This window comes from Salvelinus alpinus, chromosome 1, assembly GCF_045679555.1.
Source record: "Salvelinus alpinus chromosome 1, SLU_Salpinus.1, whole genome shotgun sequence".
NCBI lineage: Eukaryota > Metazoa > Chordata > Actinopteri > Salmoniformes > Salmonidae > Salvelinus > Salvelinus alpinus.
Window position 1 is genome coordinate 24,882,159 of NC_092086.1, and position 26,360 is coordinate 24,908,518.

The following is a 26,360-nucleotide window of genomic DNA, read 5'->3' on the forward strand; positions in this document are numbered from 1 at the left end:
GGATTAAAATGATTACAATGGCATACCTACCTCTGGATTAAAATCATTACAATGGCATACCTACCTCTGGATTAAAATCATTACAATGGCCTGCCTACCTACCCCTGGATTAAAATCATTACAACGGCCTGCCTACCTACCCCTGGATTAAAATCATTACAACGGCCGGCCAACCTTCCCCTGGATTAAAATCATTACAACGGCCGGCCAACCTACCCCTGGATTAAAATCATTACAACGGCCGGCCAACCTACCCCTGGATTAAACTCATTACAACGGCCGGCCAACCTACCCCTGGATTAAAATCATTACAACGGCCGGCCAACCTACCCCTGGATTAAAATCATTACAACGGCCGGCCAACCTACCCCTGGATTAAAATCATTACAACGGCCGGCCAACCTACCCCTGGATTAAAATCATTACAACGGCCGGCCAACCTACCCCTGGATTAAAATCATTACAACGGCCGGCCAACCTACCCCTGGATTAAACTCATTACAACGGCCGGCCTACCTATCCCTGGATTAAAATCATTACAATGGCCGGCCTACCTACCCCTGGATTAAAATCATTACAATGGCCTACCTACCCCTGGATTAAAATCATTACAATGGCCTACCTACCCCTGGATTAAAATCATTACAATGGCCTACCTACCCCTGGATTAAAATCATTACAATGGCCTACCTACCCCTGCATTAAAATCATTACAACGGCCGGCCAACCTACACCTGGATTAAAATCATTACAACGGCCGGCCGGCCTACCTACCCCTGGATTAAAATCATTACAATGGACTACCTATCCCTGGATTAAAATCATTACAATGGCCTACCTACCTCTGGATTAAAATCATTACAATGGCCTACCTACCCCTGGATTAAAATCATTACAATGGCCTACCTACCTCTGGATTAAAATCATTACAATGGCCTACCTACCTCTGGATTAAAATCATTACAATGGCCTACCTACCCCTGGATTTAAATCATTACAACGGCCGGCCAACCTACACCTGGATTAAAATCATTACAACGGCCGGCCAACCTACACCTGGATTAAAATCATTACAACGGCCGGCCTACCTACCCCTGGATTAAAATCATTACAATGGACTACCTATCCCTGGATTAAAATCATTACAATGGACTACCTATCCCTGGATTAAAATCATGACAATGGCATACCTACCTCTGGATTAAAATGATTACAATGGCATACCTACCTCTGGATTAAAATCATTACAATGGCATACCTACCTCTGGATTAAAATCATTACAATGGCCTGCCTACCTACCCCTGGATTAAAATCATTACAATGGCCTGCCTACCTACCTCTGGATTAAAATCATTACAACGGCCTGCCTATCTACCCCTGGATTAAAATCATTACAATGGCAAACCTATCCCTGGATTAAAATGATTACAATGGCATGGCCTATTCTCCCCATTTCCATCACTCAGATGCGGGCAATATAGGAGCATCATGGCAAAAACTTCCCGCACTGTTGGAGCCTAACAATTTCACTGTACCCTGCAATTACATCTGCGACCCTGTGCATGTGACTAATAAACTAATTTAATGATTACAATGGCCTACCTATCCCTGAGGGAAGTCATTATTTTGCTCTTCATTATCCATCTCCAGCCCTGGGTCTAATCACCTCATCATCTCCAGCCCTGGGTCTAATCACCTCATCATCTCCAGCCCTGGGTCTAATCACCTCATCATCTCCAGCCCTGGGTCTAATCACCTCATCATCTCCAGCCCTGGGTCTAATCACCTCATCATCTCCAGCCCTGGGTCTAATCACCTCATCATCTCCAGCCCTGGGTCTAATCACCTCATCATCTCCAGCCCTGGGTCTAAGGGCCTAGCGCCATAATCACCTTCTCCATTATGTCTACCCAGCCCTGGGTTGTGTTGATTAATCTTCAAACGGAAGAAAACATACAAAAAATGTACCAAAAATCTCCTCCTGCCTAGTTCCAGTTCAAAAACATCATTACATAACAATATGAAATGAGATGCTCTTTTACATGTTGAGGACCACACTGAAATAAAGGCACACTCCCATAATGGTAAAGCTACAAGGGGGTTTCTTTCTTTTTTTGTAAAAACGTGTTCAACCACTTGATGTCTCAGTCTCAATTCACTCCCAACTCCTCGGCCCAAACCTTCTATGTATAGGGAGCTGAAGAGACTGGACAGTATAAGCAGTGTAGTGGAGGAGCTTCCACCGTGTTGCTTCCACTCTACAGATCTGCAGACATCATAGGGTTACAGCCAAAGGGAGGGGTAGGGATCGAATTGGGACTGGGTGGACAGCTTGCATTTAAGATCTTGCCTTGTTCAGGTGTTTGATCTTGACTCCTGAGACCAGTCCAGCTGGCTCCTCCTCGATGAACTCTCCCTTCAGAGCCTTCTCCACGTCTTCCTCTTCCTTCACCATGGCCATGCGGGGGCTGCTGCACCAGTAGGACGGCTGGAGAGGGAGGGAGAGAAAGGAAATGGGAGAAAGAAAATAAGTGGAATGCTTATCTTTCCTCAGCTCGTACCCTTATGGTCAGTATCAGAAAGATGCCTCTATCATGGGTCTTGTCTATGGAGTAAACATTAACCTAGTCAGGGATGGCAACTCCAGTCCTCGGGGCCGGAGTAGTGTCACACTTCTCCCCCATCCCTAGTCAACACAGCTGATGAAACTAATAGCATTCTAAACTGAAGATCATGATTAGTTGATTATTGGAGTCAGGTGTGTTAGCAGGGGCTTTGGAAAACATTCAGTGTGACCCAAACTAAGGTCAATGACAATGCATCCAAAACAAAACCACCCGATACAGCTGCTAATGGGGAAGTCATTGAGTTGTTACAAAACCTGTCTGCCTCTCTGCTCCTTATCAAGACACTACACCAGCGTTTCCCACACTCGGTCCTCGGGACCCCAAGGGCTCCACGTTTCGGTTTTTGCCCTAACACTACACAACCAATTCAAATGATCAAAGCTAGATGATTAGTTGATTATTTGAAATCAGCTGTGTATTGTTAGGGCAAAAACCAAAACGTGCACCCCTTAGGGTCCTGAGGACCGAGTTTGGGAAACCATGCACCACACACACCAAACTAAATCAACAAAACGGCCCTCTTGAAGGAGAACAACAGCTATGACTGTAAATTAAGGTTGGGATGAGGAAGTGGGTGGCCCGTTTTATGCTTAATTAATTAGCTATCCATCCCATGCTCGTTAATCCGTAAGGATATAAATGACAATAATGTAAAGGACTATGGAATGGTTAACTGAGTAGGGAGGGAGTAAGCACTACTGCAGCACTGCTGAACTCACAAGATGAATTTCCATGGAAATGGACAATACAAAAACGCATTGTATTGTTGTCTAGAGTTTGTCATTTCCCTGTCTCTCTCTATCAAGCCAACTCACGCCGACTAAGACCATTGTTCATTACTGGATACCACGTCAGCAAATGAAATACATGTTTCCCTTCCAGCACAGATTCAATGAAAATGTGATCATCTTAGTCTATCTTACTGGTAGTCAATCTAAATCCTCCTAGTCTGACCTGTTTAATGCTAAGTGACTATTAAGAACATCTCCCTCTCCTCCCTCCTCCCCCTTAACCCTAATGGACCTTAAAGGAACCATCAAAGACATCTGTCTAACCCTAGTGGATCTTAAAGGAACCATCAAAGACATGTGTCTAACCCTAGTGGATCTTAAAGGAACCATCAAAGACATCTGTCTAACCCTAGTGGATCTTAAAGGAACCATCAAAGACATCTGTCTAACCCTAGTGGATCTTAAAGGAACCATCAAAGACATGTGTCTAACCCTAGTGGATCTTAAAGGAACCATCAAAGACATGTGTCTAACCCTAGTGGATCTTAAAGGAACCATCAAAGACATGTGTCTAACCCTAGTGGATCTTAAAGGAACCATCAAAGACATGTGTCTAACCCTAGTGGATCTTAAAGGAACCATCAAAGACATGTGTCTAACCCTAGTGGATCTTGAAAGAATCAAAGACATCTGTCTAACCCTAGTGGATCTTGAAAGAATCAAAGACATCTGTCTAACCCTAATGCAGGGGTTCTCAAACTTTATGGGGCTGAGGACCCCTATCGTGGTATCAAATTCGTCAGGGACCCAACGTCTTCCATTGCAAAACATTTTGCTATTGTGTGCCCTAATGAACATGTTTGGGTTTCCAGTCCTGGAAACACAGCCAGCCTCACTCTCACTGTCTGACACAACATATACTTCCTGATATTTCTTGCAAATAAAAATAATTTGTCTTTCTGCATTCCTCTCAGACTAGGGGTCAACGGCCAAAGCTCTAACGCGCATGTGTCAAACTCATTCCACGGAGTGCTGAGTGTCTGCAGGTTTTTACTCCTTCCTTGAACTTGAACAGTAAGGAATTTCCACACGTTTGTTTAGGGCTTAATTTGAAAAAACCTGCAGACACTCAGCTCTCCATGAAATGAGTTAGACACCCCTGCTCTAATAGATTTCTCCCCTGGGAACACTGACTTCATGTACACACACACACACACACCAATCACCCCCCCACACCACCACTACCACCCAGACCAAACCTACACCCACTCCTACATACCAGTAGGAAGAAGTAGCAGGGCAGGGGGACTCCGTACTCCCCTGGGAACACAGCCTCCACGTACCAGGCCACCAGGCCATAGAGCAGGGCATCCAGCAGCAGCAGCCCAAGCACCTGGGCCAGGGAGAAGTCATCGTCCACCGTCACCGACTCAAACAGGTTACACCACTGGATCCCCGTGCCTGAGGGAAGGGGGGGGGGGGTGGACGGGAGGAGAGAGAGGGAGTAAAGTTGGGTAGAGACATTTGAAATCGATTGTGTATAGATTGTGAAGACTCATAATTGGAGTGTTGGTATTTAAACACAACATTGGTATGAGTGTGTGTGTGCGTCACTCTGTGTGCGTCACTCTGTGTTAACATGTGAACATGGCTCACCTTTGCCCTCAAACATGCCCAGTAGCTGCGCTCCCATGGCCATGGCCACATTGGAGATGAGGCAGGCAGACACCTTCTGGGCGTGGCTCAGCAGGTCGTAGCGAGGCCATAGAAACACGTACGGCAGGTAGGACAGGAAGTAGATGAAGCCGCCCGCCGCCGCCGCCACATTGGCTGGAGAGGGAGAGAGACGGAGTGTGTTTGAGATAGATTATAGCCGTCAGACTGCAAAGAATCACTGATCTACAAATCCCCTTGGATCCCAAATAACTTGTCATTAGTGATTTTGTAGATGGCCTTGCTCAAACTGTTCTCCTTAAACATGCTGAGAGCGAAAGGTCTGGAGGGGGGAAAACAGTTGTCACGACGTGGCCCTTTGGGGTGTATATCGTGGATCCCCCCGTCTCTCACTCAGACCACAAGTTTTGACTTTACGACAGGTCATAAATTCCTGGCAGAGACTCTCTCCCCCTGGTCATACAGAAAGAGGGGGGAAATAAACCTATGGAACAAAGGTTCAACTCTTGGTTCAACTCCTATTCCCAAAAATTGGAGGATTAAACAATATTTCTATTTTTGAGAATGTGGGAATGGTCCGTGGGTATTTAAAGAACAATCCTGTCAAAGCTGTTTTTTTGTGACATCAGGAAGGATGGTAGCACAGAATAACGGTAGCTCTGGAAGTACATTTCTCAGTTATTCGTTTTCTACCTGAATGTTGTGTAAAATATATGATTGAATATGAAACTATTTGTGAGAAGATGTAATGTCACGATGGCCTTCTAAATGAGATACTTGTTTAGTTGTCAAATCAAAATCAAATCAAATGTATTTATAAAGCCCTTCTTACATCAGCTGATATCTCAAAGTGCTGTACAGAAACCCAGCCTAAAACCCCAAACAGCAAGCAATGCAGGTGTAGAAGCACGGTGGCTAGGAAAAACTCCCTAGAAAGGCCAGAACCTAGGAAGAAACCTAGAGAGGAACCAGGCTATGAGGGGTGGCCAGTCCTCTTTTGGCTGTGCTGGGTGGAGATTATAACAGAACATGGCCAAGATGTTCAAATGTTCATAGATGACCAGCAGGGTCAAATAATAATAATCACAGTGGATGTCGAGGGTGCAACAGGTCAGCACTTCAGGAGTAAATGTCAGTTGGCTTTTTATAGCCGATCATTCAGAGTGTCTCTACCGCTCCTGTTGTCTCTAGAGAGTTGAAAACAGCAGGTCTGGGACAGGTAACACGTCCGGTGAACAGGTCAGGATTCCATAGCCACAGGCAGAACAGTTGAACAGTTTAGTTATAAAGTTTTAACTAGTCAGTGGCCACACCCCCGTGAGCCCAGACATTACATCAGGCGTCATAGAACCACCCCTTTTCCCACAGAGTATAAAACCCACTTCCTACAAAATATACATTAAGTCAGAGAACGCCGGGACAGAGTCACCACGTTGGAATGGCTACAATTCTATAGACCATATAGCTGTAGTTTTGGCTACACGGCTGGAAATGGTTAAACTCTGAGACTATCGATCAATACAGAAGAGCAAATCTTAGACGTATAATTACTAGTCTGCAGCTAGAAATTACGTAAGTCTAGAACGAGAACACCGACACCCGCCAAAGCAGCTATGAGAACATTTTCGAATGGTACTCTGAAGTATCCATTCTAACCACCTACAACCACGAAGGACATGGTGACTTCTGGGGAAGTTAACCAGAGACTCTCTGATGAACTGACTCTCCAGCAGACAGACAGGGGATTCCAACAGAGAAGACAACAATGACATAGGGGCATAAATATATACATTGCAATTATTCTCGAATGAGCGGACGTTCATGTGCAAAGGATTAGCATTTCAGTGAATATAATTATCCACTGTATGTAGTGAATCCATTTTGTCTCTCCCACTCTTTCAGTCCCCACCCCTTTCCTTTGTTTACCAAGCCGTCATATTGGCTTTGTTCGCTAGGGATTTTTTCTTTGTATCATGTAGTAACCCAAATATCTACTGTTTGTTTGTTAAGTAATTCTGTGTGATTATTTAGTTAGTTTGTAAATAAATAATTAAGCCAATTTGTATATCGCTGATTCATGATTGAGGGTTAGTGCAGATATCCAAGGGTTTGCGACATTCAGTAATGAGAACTGATGAGGTAATAATAATAATTCATTAATAGAAGACTAATTGATCAGATATTAAAATATCTGAAGAGTTATATTTGGAAAATTATAACTCTGTAAATCTCAACATTTTCCGTGGTGCCCCGACTTCCTAGTTAATTGATGTTTACATGATTAGTTTAATCACGTAATAATTAAACCTAGAAAACTGATTTGATATAGATAAGTCTTCACATGTAATGATAGTCCAGACACGACACGGTGTAGATGCCAAATGGATACCAAAAACAAAAGACAGTCTATGGGAAATGCTCAACACTTTATGAATAACAAAGTATGTTGTACTTGTGGCTTTTATAGTTCCTGTCACACTAGTCGTCCTTGTGAAAGGCAACATATCTCGGCACACACACACCTTGATGAACTGATGTACACAAAGAGGTGTGAGAAGCATGATGATGTGATGACGGGTACACAAGGTGTGAATGAACACTTCTCTTTAGCTTCACCGACATCCAGGCAATTGCTCTAATGACCCCATAGGCACAGCCTTCAGAAGGTCTGTATAAGAATGGTCTGCATGCTTAGGAAAGTCTGTATGATAATAGTTAACACCGATAGGATTCTCGAAAACGTAGGGAGAGCTGTAGTCACAATGCATGGGTCCACTACACCGTCAGTGTTTTATAAAGCAACTTTCAAACTGTGTTGTTGTTGAATGATCAGCTTCTACAGAACCTTCAGACAGGACAGTAAAGGAAGAGAGAAATAGAGGAGAGAAAACAAAGAGGAGATGCATTGTGCAAGAGAAATACCTCAATACGTTCATCTTTCTCCCTATTCTTCCTGTGAAATGACTAGGGCCCTGGTGAAACCCACTTGCGGCTGACAATGTGCAGCTTTAGGCCTGAATGGAGCGTACGTACATAGAAACTACTACGTTTCCATTATCTGTTCCTTTGGAGAACGAGAGAGAGAGAGAGAGATGACATTCCTTTATGAGAAGAAGAATAAAAAGAGGGCAGATGAGAGTCTGTGTGCAGCTCAACCCATCTGAACACAGACAAAGAGCGCCGAGAGAGAGAGAGCGCCGACAGAGATAGCGAGAGCGCCGAGAGAGAGAGCGCCGAAAGAGAGAGAGAGCACCAAAAGAGAGAGAGAGAGCCGAAAGAAAGAGCCGAAAGAGAGAGAGCGCCGAGAGAGAGAGAGAGCGCCGAGAGAGAGAGAGAGCGCCGAGAGAGAGAGCGCCGAGAGAGAGAGCGCCTAGAGAGCGCCTAGAGAGAGAGAGCGCAGAGAGAGAGCGCCAAGAGAGCGAGAGAGAGGGCAGAGAGGGCAGAGAGAGCAGAGAGAGCAGAGAGAGCGCGCCGAGAGAGAGAGCCGAGAAAGAGAGAGAGAGAGACCCGAGAGAGAGAGAGAGCCGAGAGAGAGAGAGAGCCGAGAGAGAGAGAGAGCCGAGAGAGAGAGAGAGCAGAGAGAGAGAGAGAGCAGAGAGAGAGCCGAGAGAGAGAGAGAGAGAGAGAGAGAGAGAGAGAGAGAGAGAGAGAGAGAGAGAGAGAGAGAGAGCAAGAGACCCGAGAGAGAGCCGAGAGAGAGAGAGAGAGCCGAGAGAGAGCCGAGAGAGAGAGAGAGCCGAGAGAGCCGAGAGAGAGAGCCGAGAGAGAGAGCCGAGAGAGAGAGAGAGACAGAGAGAGAGAGAGCCAAGAGAGAGAGCCAAGACAGAGACATTTTCCTCAGATTACAGACCCACAAAGAATTAGAAAACAAATCCAATGTCGATAATCTCCCATATCTATTAGGTGAAACACCACAGTGTGCCATCACAGCAGAAAGATTTGTGACCTGTTGCCACAAGGGAAACCAGGGAAGAACAAACACCATTGTAAATACAACCCATATTTATGTTTATTTATTTTCCCTTTTGTACTTTAACCATTTGCACATCATTACAACACTGTATATAGACATAATATGATATTTCAAATGTCTTTATTATTTTGGAACTTTTGTAAGTGTAATGTTTACAGTAAATGTTTTATTGTTCATTATCTATTTCACTTGCTTTGGCAATGCAAACATATGTTTCCCATGCCAATAAAGCCCCTTAAAATGAAATTGAATTGAGAGAGAGACAGGGAGAAATAAAGACAAAGGAAGAAAGGCCTCATCTCTAAACGCAAGACACTAAAAACCTGACTCCACAGCCCACAAAGGGTCCCTCCATCCACATCAACCCCCGATCCAGTCCCCAGTGGACCCCAACATTCAGGCCTGGCTGATTCCTCCATTACTACCAGCAAGAAGCAAGAAGCAAAAAGCAATGAAGAAATGATGTTTCAGTTTGCTTCCTGAATTTAAATGAAGCACCCTTTGCAGAGTCATGCCGAGGAGCCCGTCAATGGGAATACCCACTCACCTAACTCTGCAGTTCAGATCTGAATGCGAGTACCCACTCACCTAACTCTGCAGGAGGTCAGAGTTTCAGGCAGCGGAAGGCCACCTGGAGAGGGGTCCTGTTGTGACTAGGGGCAGGCACAGCTGAGGCCAGCTAAAAGCCCTTTCTCGCCCTACTCTAATAATGACATCATACTGTATGTTACACACCCAACCAATAATCCCCAAAAAAGAAGCAGGAGAAAATATCATGCACACTGTAATCAGACGCAATTTCAAGGTTTTAATTTGCTAAGCTTTCAGCTACTCTTTTAACAGCCAAAGCCTGACAGAAATTGAATGACTGCTGGGAGTAAATAACAGCTTGCCTGATTACACCAGAGTCCAAATTGGTCTTGAACACAATCACAGATCATTTTAATCTCCATCTGCACTCTTTTGTTGAGGAACGATTTGGAGAAATTGGACTGGACTTTTTTGTTCGAAAAGATATGAAAGTATAGAAGAAAGAAATTGTGAAAGAGAAATGATAAAGGACAATCAAGCATAATCAACTGAAGGCCATTTAATAATCACCATTTCCTTTTTGAGTGAGGTTATTATATTAGCAATAACTAAATGAGCCTGTGTGAGATTGGCTGTGTGTGATTGGCTGTGCTTTAATCCTCGGTCATGTTCAGTCGGCACAAACCAAGAAAACCTTCCGAAACTGAGTGAAATGAGGAGGTACCCTCTGAACTTGTCCAATAAGAAACGCTTATTTTTGTTTTACGTTTTGAAACTTTTTTCTACAGTGTGCCTTTCTGAACATAACCCTGACAACGGTGAACAGAAACAACCTCTGTAAAAGTCAGTCCGGAGACTTGTTGACATTATTTTATGCTAACCTCACAAGTCATCTTTCCAGTACAGGACAACTCTGACCACACCAGCAGGGCTAAGAAAGCAACATCAGCATTGTGCCGAGATTATTAGCTCAACACCCAGGATGTGTAGAACTGGAAATGAGATTATTAGCTCAACACCCAGGATGTGTAGAACTGGAAATGAGATTATTAGCTCAACACCCAGGATGTGTAGAACTGGAAATGAGATTATTAGCTCAACACCCAGGATGTGTAGAACTGGAAATGAGATTATTAGCTCAACACCCAGGATGTGTAGAACTGGAAATGAGATTATTAGCTCAACACCCAGGATGTGTAGAACTGGAAATGAGATTATTAGCTCAACACCCAGGATGTGTAGAACTGGAAATGAGATTATTAGCTCAACACCCAGGATGTGTAGAACTGGAAATGAGATTATTAGCTCAACACCCAGGATGTGTAGAACTGGAAATGTAATGCATCATATAGCATCAATCGCCTTCGATTAGAACATAAACAATTGATTATTCTAAACCTCCCAAGCATGTGTATTGGCTGCTAAACATAAACGTGTAGACATACAGGTTTTTCACCACATCTCCTCTCTCTTTGTTCCAGTTTGTCACGTTGAGTGACTGTTTTATTATTCCATGAGGCTGAATAGACATTTGGTTGCCCATCTTCCAGTCTCCAATGACTGATGGAGCTGGTTTACTGCTGTTCCCTCAGAGGAAAGACTAAACAACCTCAGGAGAGTCAAATAATATATGACGTACACTACATTTACGGTTGAAGTCAGAAGTTTACATACACTTTAGCCAAATACATTTAAACTCAGTTTCACAATTCCTGACATTTAATCCTAGTAGAAATTCCCTGTCTTAGGTCAGTTAGGATCACCACTTTATTTTAAGAATGTGAAATGTCAGAATAATAGTAGAGAGAATGATTTCAGCTTTTATTTCATTCATCGCATTCCCAGTGGGTCAGAAGTTCACATACACTCAATTAGTATTTAGTAGCATTGCCTTTAAATTGTTTAACTTGGGTCAAACGTTTCGGGTAGCCTTCCACAAGCTTCCCATGACAAGAATTTTGGCCCCTTCCCCCTGACAGAGCTGGTGTAACTGAGTCAGGTTTTTAGGCCTCCTTGCTCGCACATGCTTTTTCAGTTCTGCCCACAAATTTTCTATGGGATTGAGGTCAGGGCTTTGTGATGGCCACTCCAATACCTTGACTTTGTTGTCCTAAACCATTTTGCCACAACTTTGGAAGTATGCTTGGGGTCATTGTCCATTTGGAAGACCCATTTGCGACCAAGCTTTAACTTCCTGACTGATGTCTTGAGATGTTGCTTCCATATATCAACATAATTTTCCTCCCTCATGATGCTATCAATTTTGTGAAGTGCACCAGTCCGTCCTACAGCAAAGCACCCCCATAACATGATGCTGCCACCCCCGTGCTTCGCGGTTGGGATGATGTTCTTCAGCTTGCAAGCTTCCCCCTTTTTCCTCCAAATATAACGATGGTCATTATGGCCAAACAGTTCTATTTTTGTTTCATCAGACCAGAGGACATCTCCAAAAAGTATGATCTTTGTCCCCATGTGCAGTTGCAAACCGTAGTCTGGCTATTTTATGGCGGTTTTGGAGAAGTGGCTTCTTCCTTGCTGAGCAGCCTTTCAGGTTATGTCAATATAGGACTCATTTTACTGTGGATATAGATACTTTTGTACCCGTTTCCTCCAGCATCTTCACAAGGTCCTTTGCTGTTGTTCTGGGATTGATTTCCACTTTTCACACCAAAGTACGTTCATCTCTAGGAGACAGAACGCGTCTCCTTCCTGAGCGGTATGACGGCTGCGTGGTCCCATGGTTTTTATACTTGCGTACTATTGTTTGTACAGATGAACGTGGTACCTTCAGGCGTTTGGAAATTGCTCCAAAGGATGAACCAGACTTGTGGAGGTCTACAATGTTTTTTCTGAGGTCTTGGCTGATTTCTTTTGATTTTCCCATGATGTCAAGCAAAGAGGCACTGAGTTCAAAGGTAGGCCTTGAAATACATCCACAGGTACACCTCCAATTGACTCAAATGATGTCAATTAGCCTATCAGAAGCTTCTAAAGCCATGACATCATTTTCTGGAATTTGCCAAGCTGTTTAAAGGCACAGTCAACTTAGTGTATGTTAACTTCTGACCCACTGGAATTGTGATACAGTGAATTATAAGTGAAATAATCTGTCTGTAAACAATTGTTGGAAAAATTACTTGTGTTATGCACAAAGTAGATGTCCTAACCGACTTGCCAAAACTATAGTTTGTTAATAAGAAATGTGTGGAGTGGTTGAAAAACACGTTTTAATGACTCCAACCTAAGTGTATGTAAACTCCCGACTTCAACTGTAACAGAACATACTATACACAATGGAGCATCTCTCAGATAGCAGAAGACAGCTGAGGTTTTAGAAAACCATGAATAAACAGACAGGTGGAAGGCCGGACAGACATCTTGACACACACACAAACAAACCTCTTGAAACACACACACACAAACACACCTCTTGAGAAGAAGGCACTGATCATGAAGCTGAAGTTGATGGTTGCCACGGCGAAGACAAGCAGGAAGACAAAGACCAGGGTGGGGTCACTATAGGTCAACACAGCTCCATTAGGGCTCACCTAGAAAGGGCCAGGACAGGAAAGAACATCATTATCATCATGAATACTAAACACACTGCATTGGACACAGACACCTGGGTTCGGGTTCATTAGGGCACACCGTAGAAAAAACGTAGTAAAACCTTTTGAAACACAGAACAAAAACAAGCATTTCTTATTGGAAAATTTTAGGTAGTCCTTCCAAGTTTGACAGTTTACTTTCATTTGGTGTCTAATTAACACGACCCTGGACAGATGGAGATCCAGTAGACTAGAGGTTGTTAAGCTTTTTCAGCTCGAGATCCAAATGAGAAATGTACTGTCCCCGAACAACCCAAATTAAGAAGAAATAGTGTGAGAGGTGTGTCGCAACCCACCTCTCACATGCTCAGGGCCCACTTTGGGTCCCAAACCATGGTTTAAGAAACAATGCAGTTGACACTCATCTTTATTATGGTGCCTTCAGAAAGTATTCACACCCCTAGACTTTATCCACATTTTGTTGTGTTACAGTCTGAATTAAAAATGGATTGAGATTGTTGTCACTGGCCTACACACAATACCCCATTAATGTCAAAGAGGAATTGTTTTTAGAATTGTTTACAAATTAATAAAAAATGAAAAAAAAGAAGAAATGTCTTGAGTCAGTAAGTATTCAACCCCATTGTTATGGCAAACCTAACTCAGTTCAGAAGTAAACATTGGCTTAATCTTTCTGGCGCAGGCGTTCCGCTAGCGACCCACCTCGACAACATCCGGTGAAATTGCAGAGCGCCAAATTCAAATGACAGAAATAGTCATATTTAACATTAATGAAAATACAAGTGTTATACATCAAAATAAAGCTTAACTTCTTGTTAATCCAGCCGCTGTGTCCGATTTTAAAAAGGCTTTACGGCGAAAGCACACCATGCGATTATCTGAGGACAGCGCCCCCACACAAAAGCATTAAAAACATATTTCAACCAGGCAGGTGTGCCACGAAAGTCAGAAATAGCGATATAATAAATGCCTTACCTTTGAAGATCTTCTTCTCTTGGCACTCAAAAGGTCCCAGCTACATCACAAATGGTCCTTTTGTTCGATAAAGTTCTTCTTTATATCCCCAAAAACTCAGCTGGCGCACTTCATTCAATAATCCACCGGTTTCCCTCCTTCAAAATGCATACAAAATGAATCCCAAACGTAACCAATAAACTTCTTCAAACAAGTCAAACAACGTTAATAATCAAACCTCAGGTACCCTAATACGACTTTAAACTATAAAATTTAAGACGGAGAACCGTTATTGTCTTTACCGGAGATAAACAACAAAGAACACGCTCTCATCCACGCGCATAAAAACACTACAGCCAAAATGGGAGCCACTTAGACAAACTACAAACTCTAGCTCATTTTTCCAAAAACTCTTTCTAAAGACTGTTGACATCTAGTGGAAGCCCTAGGACTTGCAATCTGGGAGGTTTTCGGCTCACATTAAACATGACAGCCATTGGAAACAGTGGTAGGCTGAAATGTTTCTTTTTTTGGATGTTTGTCCTCGGATTCTCGCCTGCCATATCAGTTATTTTATAGTCACAGTCATTATTTTAACAGTTTTAGAAACTTTGGAGTGTTTTCTATTCAAATCTACCAATTATATTCATATCCTAGCTTCTGGGCCTGAGTAACAGGCAGTTTACTTTGGGCACGCTTTTCATCCAGACGTCAAAATACTGCCCCCTAGAGGTTTTAACAAGCCACATAATAAGTTGCATGGACTCTACAAAGACCAGGGAGGTTTTCCAATGACTACTATTGGTAGATGACATATAAATTAATTACACCTTAATTAATCACTACAAAGATAGACGTCCTTCCTAACTCCGTTGCCAGAGAGGAAGGAAACCGCTCAGGGATTTTATCGTGAGGCCAATGGTGACTTTAAAACAGTTACAGAGTCTAATGGCTGTGATAGGAGAAAATGTAGGAAGACTCACAGCTGTAATTGCTGACAAAGTACTGACTCAGGGGTGTGAATACTTATGTAGATTAAATATTTCTGTATTTCATTTTCAATAAATGTGCAAATATTTCTAAAACATGTTTTCACTTCGTCATGATCGGGTATTGTATATAGATGGTGAGAAAAAAAATCTAGTCAATCAATTTTGAATTTAGGCACTGTATATAAAACTTTTTTAGCCAGGTACTGTTGAGGACACTCATCTTTATTATATCACCCTTATTCAGCCAGGTACTGCTAGTCAGAGACATTCTCTTGACGTGACCTCGTTAGTCAAGAGGTGAACAGTTGAAAAAACAAGTGACAATGAAGAATCATGCCCCTCAAAGCAATAGAAAGAAAAGACTAGTTAAGGGTTTTTGTTTGTGTTTTGTAACATAACAGTTATGTAAAGTGCAAACTCACCTTGATGCAGAAGAGCAGCGTGACGAAGAACATGGAAATGGCGAGGAAGAGGAAGAACATGAGGAACCAGGCCGTCCAGTGCAGCCAGTTACTGAGGCCCATCATCCGCATGTACTCCTGTAGAGAGTAGAGTGAGATTGACAGTTTGCTCGACTGACAGGTAATCTACCACCTCACCCCCTCACCCACCTTGAGCTTCCTCTCCTTCTCCTGCACCACGGCCCTCACGATGTTCAGGGAGGTATAGGTGAGGCTGAGCACCAGGAGGAGGGGCAGCTGGTTCTGGATGGCCAGGATGAACACGTCGTAGATGAACGGCGGGAAGGGGAATCGGCGGAGGACCACCCGGGTGTGGGAGAGGAGCCAGGCTGCTCCTGTGCTGTTATAGGAACGCATGATGGCCTGGTTGACCGCATGCTGCACTGCCAGGAAGCCCTCGCGGAAGTAACCTACGGAGAGGAACCAGGTTATGTTAGAATAACTGCATCCCAATTCTCACAATGTGGGCCCTTGTGCATTCCACCCCATGGATAATTGCAAACATAGGCTACAGCCTAGGGAGTTTCTTTAATCAGTCTCCTGACAAAGCTAGTCTGTAAAACCCAAGTCATGTTTTCCTGTTTGCTTATGGCGGAATACAGCTCATTCAGTTCCGTGCTAGTGCCAGCATCAGTCTGTGGTGGTATGTAAACAGCTACAAAGAATACAGATGAAAACTCTCAGGCGAGCAATAGTTCGAGACTTCCTTAGATATCATGCACCAGCTATTGTTTACAAAAATACATAGACCGCCGCCCCTTGTCTTACCAGACGCCTATGTTCCATCCTGCCGGTACATCGTATAACCAGCCAGTTGTATGATGATAGTCGTCATTCAGCCACAACTCCGTGAAGCATAAGATGTTACAGTTTTTAACGTCCCGTTGGTAGTTTAATATTTCCCGTAACTCATCGATTTTATTCTCCAAAGATTGCACGTTTGCTAGCAGAGTGGAGGGAAGTGGGGGTTTCTTCGATCGCCTACGAATTCTCAGATGGCAGCCCGACCTTCGGCCCCTAATTCTACGCCTCCTCTTCACGCAGATCACGGGGATCGGGGCCTGTTCCCGAGGAAGCAGTATATCCTTTGCGTCAGGCTCGTCAGAGTCATGAAAGGAAAAAAAGGATTCTGCTAGTCCGTGGTGAGTAATCGCAGTCCTGTGGTCTAGAAGTTATTTTCGGTCATAAGAGACGGTAGCGGCAACATCATAAACAAAATAAGTAAAACAATTTGTTACAAACAACACAAATAAACAAACAAAAAAAACGAATCGGCTGGGGCCATGTAAAACGTCTGCCTTCTTCTCCAGCGCCATCTTACTAGGGCCCATTCTCGGCGTCTATACCTTGGACCCATTGTTTTTCCTGTTCATGTCATACTGTATACTGGTGGGAAAAAAACGTCTGGTTCTAAGTATGACACTCTTCCATTACCATGGAGATAAACAGGAAATGAGGACTCATTCTGAACTTTTTACCAGATCATTCCTTAACCCCACCAGAAGTTAATTTTAACATATACTGATCTGAAAATGATGACAACAGCTACTCACTGAACAATCTGAACTGATGAAGGGATAGACGGCATCAAGAGGCAGGAGGTAGGCCTCAGTAATGATGAACCCTTTAAAATTGTTATCCATATTTAAAATTCATGAATTCTGACTGAAACTCTTTGTGGTTATTGTCATGTAGACTGGAATGGTTTCCTCTAGGCTAGCCTTGGGCCATATTCATTAGGCACCAATTTTTTACTTTTTTTTAACACTGAAACATTTTCGTAAATGTTTTCCATTGTGTGCTTTAATAAATATGACCCTGATATCTCCCATTAGAGACACATTAACACAGCCACTTATTTTGAGATCAAAGGTCTGGCTCAGTAGATGACACCAGAACGTCAGCTCTCTCCTGTTCTCATTCATAATCTCTTCCTCTTTTGGGAGACAGAATATTGACATAGCTTCAAAGCGGAAGGAGGAAGGGAATCAAAAGGGCAGGGTCTAAGATGGAAGATCTGGAGCCATGAACAAACATCCTATTTTCTATTTAATACACTACTTGTTACTCAACCACCACCACAATCGTTTCTGGATATATTCTGGAAAATATTTTTAAAAATATCTGAGCCATCACCATTTATCAGAGAGAAAAGTGAATACATATGGATGGACAAAAAAAAAGAAAAGACAAAGCTGTGAAAAATACCATTTGGGTCAGAAAGGTAGTGTGACAAAGGGGTATCACTAGATTACAGGGCTCAGCCAAACACTGTTGCCCTGTGACACAGAGCAAGGGTTGCCATGGGAACACAGCGGGAGCAAGGAGGAAAGGTTATCTTTCAAGGGGCTGTGCAAATAGCTAAAGCTCTCCCATCGAGTGTGTGATCTGTGAACACGAGATAATGACAGTGCACCTGACTGCGGCAGTTGGTTAAACCCTCCTGTGTAGGAGTACAGGTTTCCATTTTATATTGTATATGCCACTTAGTGGTCACATTTATGCAAAGTAGAGTTGCGTTTAATAAAAATAAAAAAGCGTTTGTCATGCTTCAGACAGCTACTGTCTCTCCACACACACAAACTCCTTCCTCTCGTATCTGGCTCTGATCCACTGTTCCTGCTTGAAAACTGTCAATAATGTCTCATTAACCAACATGGATGACAGATCAGGGTGGTGTTCATTAGGGCACACAACTGAATATGTTTTGCAACGGAACACAAAAAGGAGTATTTCTTATTGGACCAGTCCAGAGAGTTCCTCCCTGTTTCAGTCCGTTTGGTACCTAATGAACACAACCCTGGAGTTCTCATCCAGTGAGTGTATAATGGTGTACTTTTATTTTAAATATTTTAAATATTATATCGCTCCTCTGCCCTGTCAAAAATTCATGATTGCCAAGTCAAAATATTTTTATTACAGAAATGATTGGAATGGACGGTCACCCATAAAAATACTTTTACACCCTTCTCTCCAATTCCCTCTGTCTCGCTCTGAATTTATCATTCCCATTTCACGTCTTCTTCCCTCCCTCCCTTCCTCCCCCTGCCTTCCTCCCTCCATCGCCACCCTTGTCTTTCAACACTTTCCCTCACTATCTCTCTCTCTTATCAGTAATCCGTCTTAACATGTACACAGGCAATATGAACAGGCAAACACAAACATATGAAGCCTGAGACTGTATGTGTGTATGTGTGTGTGTGTGTGTGTGTGTGTGTGTGTGTGTGTGTGTGTGTGTGTGTGTGTATATTATTATATATTATTATCCTCATGGGTGCTGGAAATCCCTCAAAGTCCCCACAAGGATAGTAAAACAAGGAACATTCTCCATTGTGGGGACATTACCCACATCCTCACGAGTACAAAGGCTATGTTAAGCTTAAGGGTTAAGTTTAGGGTTACAATTAGGGTTAGGGTACAGGCTCACCAGGCGTGCCCCCCTGGAGGTCGTACTGCTCCCTGGGCCCGGGCAGTTGGAAGAGGGGGAACAAGTTGAGGGTGTGCCAGTCAAAGTCATTGTTGATGTTTAGCTCAGACTTCTCCTTGGCCGGGGCATTACGGGGACTAAAGCTGAACCGCAGGTGGTAGCTGACCTGTAGGGGATAGGAGGAGGAGAGGAGGGAGGGAGAGAAAGAGAGAGTAACAGAGAGAAAGACATTATGAACAACTGGAAGAGTGTATTTTATTTTTGTAGATGTGAAAGATCAGATGATGTATATTGATCCACCACCATCTACCTCTCTGCCCACCACACACCTAATCACCAACACATTCCACTGACACAGACAGACAGACCCTCTCTCTGTACTACCCAGACAGACAGACACATCCTCTCTCTGTACTACCCAGACAGACAGACACCCTCTCTCTGTACTACCCAGACAGACAGACACACCCTCTCTCTGTACTACCCAGACAAACAGACACACCCTCTCTCTGTACTACTCAGAAAGACAGACAGCTTAATGATCTCAGGCCCAGTGTCTATCAGATCAGTCTGCTCAGGACTGACTGCCAACAGGTCTCGCTAAAAGACAGATGGAAAGAGGCAGAGAGAGAAGGAGAATGAGAGAGATCATGAAAGAGGGAAAATAAAAAGAACAAGAGAAAAGAAGACAACATAGTATGATTCATCTCCCAACAGGCCCTGGTCACTTTGGAATACAACCAAGCTCTCCATCCAACCATCAGAGCGGGCTGTGAGTGAGCCTCTTTCAGGTAAAACAGGGTCCAGTTTCCTAAACCTGTGAGTCAGACTAACTGCATAAGATAAGCAATAGTGTGTGAAGTGTCCAGCCTCAAAAATATGTTGCATAAAGCCTACTTCCTTTTTCTAGATTTGTTCTTTTTTTACTGCATCAGGATGCATCAGAATAGTATACACAGAGCGTTTCACCCACCAACTGTTGGGAGAGGGTGACAGAGTTAAATCTCCATAGGGAGGATGGTGTCTATCAACCCAGCCAGGGAATTCTCGTCTCTTTTTCCTGACTTCCTTCCTGCAGGTCATTCCTGCTGCACAGGCTAAAAAAAACACTGTGGAGCTTTCGCTTTTGGTCTGTCGAGGTCTGCCGCTTTCTGTCCAATTAGGTCATTTCTGTAGAATATTTATGTCTCTATAGGCAAACCCTTTTGGCTCAAGAGCATCCTCAGATGCAAAAGTTCTGTATAGCCTCAAACCAGGAGGAATTACTAAAGTGTGGTTAAAGGTTAGCATGTCAAGGATTTGGCTGGACTGCAGGTGACTCCAGGATTATTGTATTTGAATGAGGGGCAATAATACTGTCAGTGAGAACCAGATGCTTTCATATGTAAACAAAGAGCTGATTCAGGGTTCAAGGTTCAAGTAGGGTGACCACATGTCCCAGATTGTGCGGGACAGTCCTGCATTTTGGCCTTTCGTCCCACAACCAAACAATCATGTCCCGCATTTTACCAACAAATGAAAACATCCCTAATTTAGAAAAAAGGTACATTTGTCACGTATTTCAGTCAGACTTCCTATTCATTTGTTGAGAAGTGACATTCCAACCGGTCTTGTTTGAAGTCACGTTGAGCTTACGACAAGCTAAATATCAAGGATGTGGTGCTGGTGATGTTAAACACTTCTCCAATCGTTGTTGAGATCTGATATTATGCGCAACGCAAGAAGAGACGTAGGCCAATGTCATATCATCAGCCAATCACATTTGTCAAATCCTTTCGGGCTAAATTCCAGCTAAACTTGGAGAGGACTTAACTACTAACACAAATTGTGTGTAACGAAGAGCTACTACTGTAAGTAAACAGTCATATTTGACAAAGATATAAGGTAATTTTGTCAAACTTGTGAGGCTGTCCATGCTCATTAGTTGCTCATTCAACATATTTGCTGCTACTTCATTCAATACCATATTAAAAGTGTCTCTTCCTGACTGTTAAACATTCCCTAAGACAAACCAGCAATGATTCCTTGGCAAAATATTCCCAGATTTTGTTTGAGGAAAAAAAGTGTAGGCAAGGTACACTTCAATTAGTTAGCTCGGTGCTGCGGTAGGGAGATGTGTGTGCCTGTGTGTGGAAAAATGATTCAGGTGTAGGCTACACTGTCCCACGAATGTCCCGTAAAATCATACCATTGTCCCGCTTTTGGGCATTTTGAAATGTGCTCACCCTAGGTTAAAGTACAGTGAAGCTGACTGGTCACACACATAGTGTAATTTATTTTTATTTAACCTTTATTTAACCAGGTAGGCTAGTTGAGAACAAGTTCTCCTTTACAACTGCGAACTGGCCAAGATAAAGCAAAGCGACACATACAACAACACAGAGTTACACATGGAATAAACAAAACAAACATAGTCAATAATACAATAGAACAAGTCTATATACAGTGTGTGCAAATGAGGTAGGATAAGAGAGGTAAGGCAATAAATAGGCCATAGTGGCAAAATAATTACAATATAGCAATTAAACACTGGAGTGATAGATGTGCAGAAGATGAATGTGCAAGTAGAGATACTGGGGTGCAACGGAGCAAAATAAATAAAATAAATAACAGTATGGGGATGAGGTAGTTGGTTAGGCTATTTACAGATGGGCTATGTACAGGTGCAGTGATCTGTGAGCTGCTCTGACAGCTGGTGCTTAAGGCTAGTGAGGAAGATATGAGTCTCCAGCTTCAGTGATTTTTGCAGTTAGGTCCAGACATTGGCAGCAGAGAACTGGAAGGAAAGGCGGCCGAAGAGGAATTGGCTTTGGGGGTGACCAGTGAAATATACCTGCTGGAGCGCGTGCTATGGGTGGGTGCTGCTATGGTGACCAGTGAGCTGAGATAAGGCGGGGCTTTACCTAGCATAGACTTATAGATGACCTGGAGCCAGTGGGTTTGGCGACGAGTATGAAGCGAGGGCAAGCCAACAAGAGCATACAGGTCGCAGTGGTGGGTAGTATAGGGTGCTTTGGTGACAAAACGGATGGCACTGTGATAGACTGCATCCACATTGTTGAGTAGAGTGTTGGAGGCTATCCTGTAAATGACATCGCCGAAGTCAAGGATCCGTAGGATGGTCAGTTTTACGAGGGTATGTTTGGCAGCATGAGTGAAGGATGCTTTGTTGCGAAATAGGAAGCTGATTCTAGATTTAATTTTGGATTGGAGATGCTTAATGTGACTCTGGAAGGAGAGTTTACAGTCTAACCAGACACCTAGGTATTTGTAGTTGTTCACATATTCTAAGTTAGAACCGTCCAGAATAGTGATGCTGGACGGCAGTCAGCGATCGGTTGAAGAGCATGCATTTAGTTTTACTTGCATTTAAGAGCAGTTGGAGGCCACGGAAGGAGAGTTGTATGGTATTGAAGCTCGTCTGGAGGTTAGTTAACACAGTGTCCAAAGAACCAGAAGACCAGAAGCATACAGAAGGATGTCGTCTGCGTAGAGGTGGATCAGAGAATCACCAGCAGCAAGAGCGACATCACTGATGTATACAGAGAAAAGAGTCGACCCGAGGTTTGAACCCTGTGGCACCCCCATAGAGACTGCCAGAGGTCCAGACAACAGGCCCTCCGATTTGACACACTGAACTCTATCTGAGAAGTAGTTGGTGAACCAGGCGAGGCAGTCATTTGAGAAACTAAGGATGTTGAGTCTGCCGATAAGAATGTGGTGATTGACAGAGTCGAAAGCCTTGGCCAGGTCGATGAATACAGCTGCACAGTATTGTCTCTTATCAATGGCAGTTATGATATCGTTTAGGACCTTGAGCGTGGCTGGGGTGCACCCATGACCAGCTCAGAAACCAGATTACATAGCGGAGAAGGTACGGTGGGATTCGAAATGGTCGTTGATCTGTTTGTTAACTTGGAATTTGAAGACCTTAGAAAAGGCAGGGTAGGATAGATATAGGTCGGTAGCAGTTTGGGTCTAGAGTGTGTCATAACGTTGCCCTCTTTGGGTACAGCGAGCACCAACCCCCTCTCTCTGTCTCCTACACTCAGGCTGCTGCGACCTCAGGTCGTAAATTCCTGGAGGAGATAATCTCCTCATGGCCACAGTATAGAGAGAGAATTAGTTTCAGAGAGAACAAAGGAATTTCTTCCACCTCACAGAACTGGAGAACCGAACAACATTTATGTTCTGGAGAAGGTATGAAAGATCGGTGAAGAATCCAGCTACGAACTGGTCCATTTGGTACAATTTTGTTAAAGTCATGAGAGACAATATGGCCACATTACCATAACGCTGTTTATAAAATAGCCTCAGTTATGAGGCTTACATCTAATTGTTGTATAAATGAATGAGTGAGGATGGAACTGTTTGTGAAATTGTGTAATGTGATTGTGGACTGTTTAATGAAGGAAACTCCAATACCCTTTGGAGTTTAACTAAATCAGAGGACCGCCCATGAGCACAGTTATGGTCTAGCGTAATTTTTCTGAACTATCCATTCTAACCACGACAGAGAGAGCGAGAGGGCGGACAGACTCTCCAACAGAAACTAACTTTTCAACAGAGATCCCGACCACACACTGAGCGTAAATATATACGTATATTGATTGCAATTGTTCCCGAATGAGTGAGCGTGTGCAAAGGATTAGCATTTCAATTGTTAAAATATTCAACTCTGTAGTGTCACCTCAGCTGACCCCCACTCCCCTGTTGTCTAACAAGCCGCCATGCCGGTTTAGGCCACTAGGGCACATTCTCCTATCATTTCCTTGTAACCATATCTACTGTTTGCTATGCATTTCTGTGAATTACTTAGTAAATAAATGATTTTAAGACAATTGATGTATGGATGACTCATAGTTAAGACTGGGTTCGTGCAGATAACCAACAATTTAAGACGTTTGTAATGAGACTAACGTGAGGTAAAGAATACGTCATCAATCAGAAGACTAAGTGATTAGATATTAAAATATATTAAAGTTATATTAGGAAAATTATAACTTTGTAATCTGAATATTTTCCTTGGTGCCCCGACTTCCTAGTTAATTACAGTTACGTGATTAAGTAGTTTAATCACGTAATAATAATTACAGAGAATTTTTGATAAAGTTTAATCTTTAGTTTTAATGATGCCAAAGACACGACACGTGTCTCCCCCGTTGAAGAGGGGGATGACCGCGGCAGCTTTCCAATCTTTGGGGATCTCTGACGATACGAAAGAGAGGTTGAACAGGCTAGTAATAGGGGTTGCAACAATTTCTGAGAATAATTTTAGAAAGAGAGGGTCCAGATTTTCTAGCCTGGCTGATTTGTACGGGTCCATATTTTGCAGGTCTTTCAGAACATCGGCTATCTGGATTTGGGTGAAGGAGAAATGGGGGATGCTTTGGCAAGTTGCTGTGGGGGGTGCAGGGCTGTTGACCGGAGTAGGGGTAGCCAGGTGGAAAGCATGGCCAGCCGTAGAAAAATGCTTATTGAAATTCTCAATTATCGCAGATTTATCGATGGTGACAGTGTTTCCTAGCCTCAGTGCAGTGGGCAGCTGGGAGGAGGTGCTCTTATTCTCCATGGACTTTACAGTGTTCCAGGACGTTTTGGAGGTTGTGCTACAGGATGCAAATTTCTGTTTGAAAAAGCTAGCCTTAGCTTTCATAACTGTCTGAGTATATTGGTTCCTGATTTACCTGAAAAGTTGCATATCGCGGGGGCTATTCGATGCTAATGCAGTACGCCACAGAATGTTTTTGTGCTGGTCAAGGACAGTCAGGTCTGGAGTGAACCAAGGGCTATATATGTTCCTGTTTCTACATTTTTTGAACAGGGCATGCTTATTTAAGATGGTGAGGTAAACACTTTTATAGAATAACCAGGCATCCTCTACTGTCGGAATGAGGTCAATATCCTTCCAGAATACCCGGGCCAGGTCGATTAGAAAGGCCTGCTCGCTGAAGTGTTTTAGGGAGCGTTTGACAGTGATGAGGGGTGGTCGTTTGACTGCAGACCCATTACGGACGCAGTCAATGAGGCAGTGATCGCTGAGATCCTGGTTGAAGAGAGCAATAAATGCATGTGTTAATAAATAATAAATGCATGTGTTATCTATCTTTCAACACCACATCTACGTGGTTCAGAGGGTTGGTTGATGACTTCCCCCTCTATCCAGCAAGGAGAAGATTCAGATGGTCTTTCCCAGTTCGTCCAAATACGCTTGCGGTCATGCATCTCATCTACCTTCTATCCGTTCCCTCACCCCGTCCCTTCCCAGTCTCGAAGCCTGCATATCTCCTTCACCAATGATGAATGAATAAACTAAGATACCATTTATTGGTTTGTAAGGAAACGGGCAGGCATACAGTGCAACATTTTGGTCGACCGAAAGTCTGTTCTTTTGACGAATCGATTGATCAACATTTTTAAACACGTATTTTTCCATATATAGACACACACAGTTTGTCTGATGCTTTACGCACATGAAATAAGACACAAATTACTCAAGAGGGAGCCAGAGATCAAGATAACCAGGAAAAGAAATATAAAGAACCTAACCCGACCATTCTCCTCCCGCTCCTGCTGGCTTTCGCAGATTCCGCCCTAACTCTCTTGAAGTTTCTGGTAATAGGCCAATTTATCTTCATATTTCTACCGATCTGCATGCCAGTTATGGTTATGTGGAACTGTTTCATTTAATTTAGAAATACATCTTTGTATCTCAAAATCATTGTCATGCGTTTAATCATAATTCTATTAAAATCTAAGTGAAAATGATAAACCTAAAAAGTAACTTATTTTGCTATTGCCAACTATGTAAAAATACCCTATATAAAGCCAACAAATAAATACATTGCAGCCTGAAGGTAGAAAATATTCTGATAAAAATAAACATTGAAAATCACATTGGCTAAGCATGGCCTGTCTGCAACTAACTTGAAACATTGTATCAACTATTAACTTGGGTCTGGCACAAGCTAAAAAACTTGCAACATTGTATAAAATATTTTGTGCCTTCTGTGCCAGTGAGCTCGGGACAGAAAGCTTTAGGCAATTTACTTAAGGGATAATAAATAATCAGGTAGGCCTATTTTATGACGTTTCCACTGGATCAGAGCATGATATTTTTCCCTTTCACACTGAGTGGTTATTGAAAGGGAGGGAACTGGAACGATTTTTCAAATACATTGAGAAACTATTGTAATTCTCAATGGATGTAAAAACAGACTTTGTTCGCTTGCTATTTGAGGTGAAGAAAACATGACTTTGAGAAGCTCCACAGCTCATTAATGGTAGTGTGTTAAGGCAATCAGAAATAATATCAGATCCCCCAAATGGGCACATTTCTATGCCTACATTTGCGTGCAGGCCAGGTATCCTATAGTCCTACTTCGACTATGACTAAAGTCACAAAATTCGTAAATGGAAT

The 26,360-nt window shown here is 43.0% G+C and overlaps 1 protein-coding gene across 2 annotated transcripts in view; it reads right to left on the bottom strand.

The window, feature by feature from the left end:
- abca3b (ATP-binding cassette, sub-family A (ABC1), member 3b) overlaps positions 1 to 26,360 on the bottom strand; it is a 95,284-nt gene that overhangs the window by 37,843 nt on the left and 31,081 nt on the right. The window contains exons 5-11 of one of the 2 annotated variants that reach the window (XM_071411103.1): positions 18,941 to 19,106; positions 15,664 to 15,923; positions 15,475 to 15,591; positions 12,965 to 13,085; positions 5,016 to 5,189; positions 4,639 to 4,820; positions 2,352 to 2,489 (exon numbers count right to left, since the gene is read on the bottom strand). In XM_071411103.1, coding sequence (XP_071267204.1) covers positions 2,352 to 2,489; positions 4,639 to 4,820; positions 5,016 to 5,189; positions 12,965 to 13,085; positions 15,475 to 15,591; positions 15,664 to 15,923; positions 18,941 to 19,106 — 1,158 coding nt within the window. Of the gene's footprint in view, positions 1 to 2,351; positions 2,490 to 4,638; positions 4,821 to 5,015; positions 5,190 to 12,964; positions 13,086 to 15,474; positions 15,592 to 15,663; positions 15,924 to 16,281; positions 17,411 to 18,940; positions 19,107 to 26,360 lie in introns of those variants that run through there. The other variant, XM_071411191.1, reaches the window with a different exon arrangement.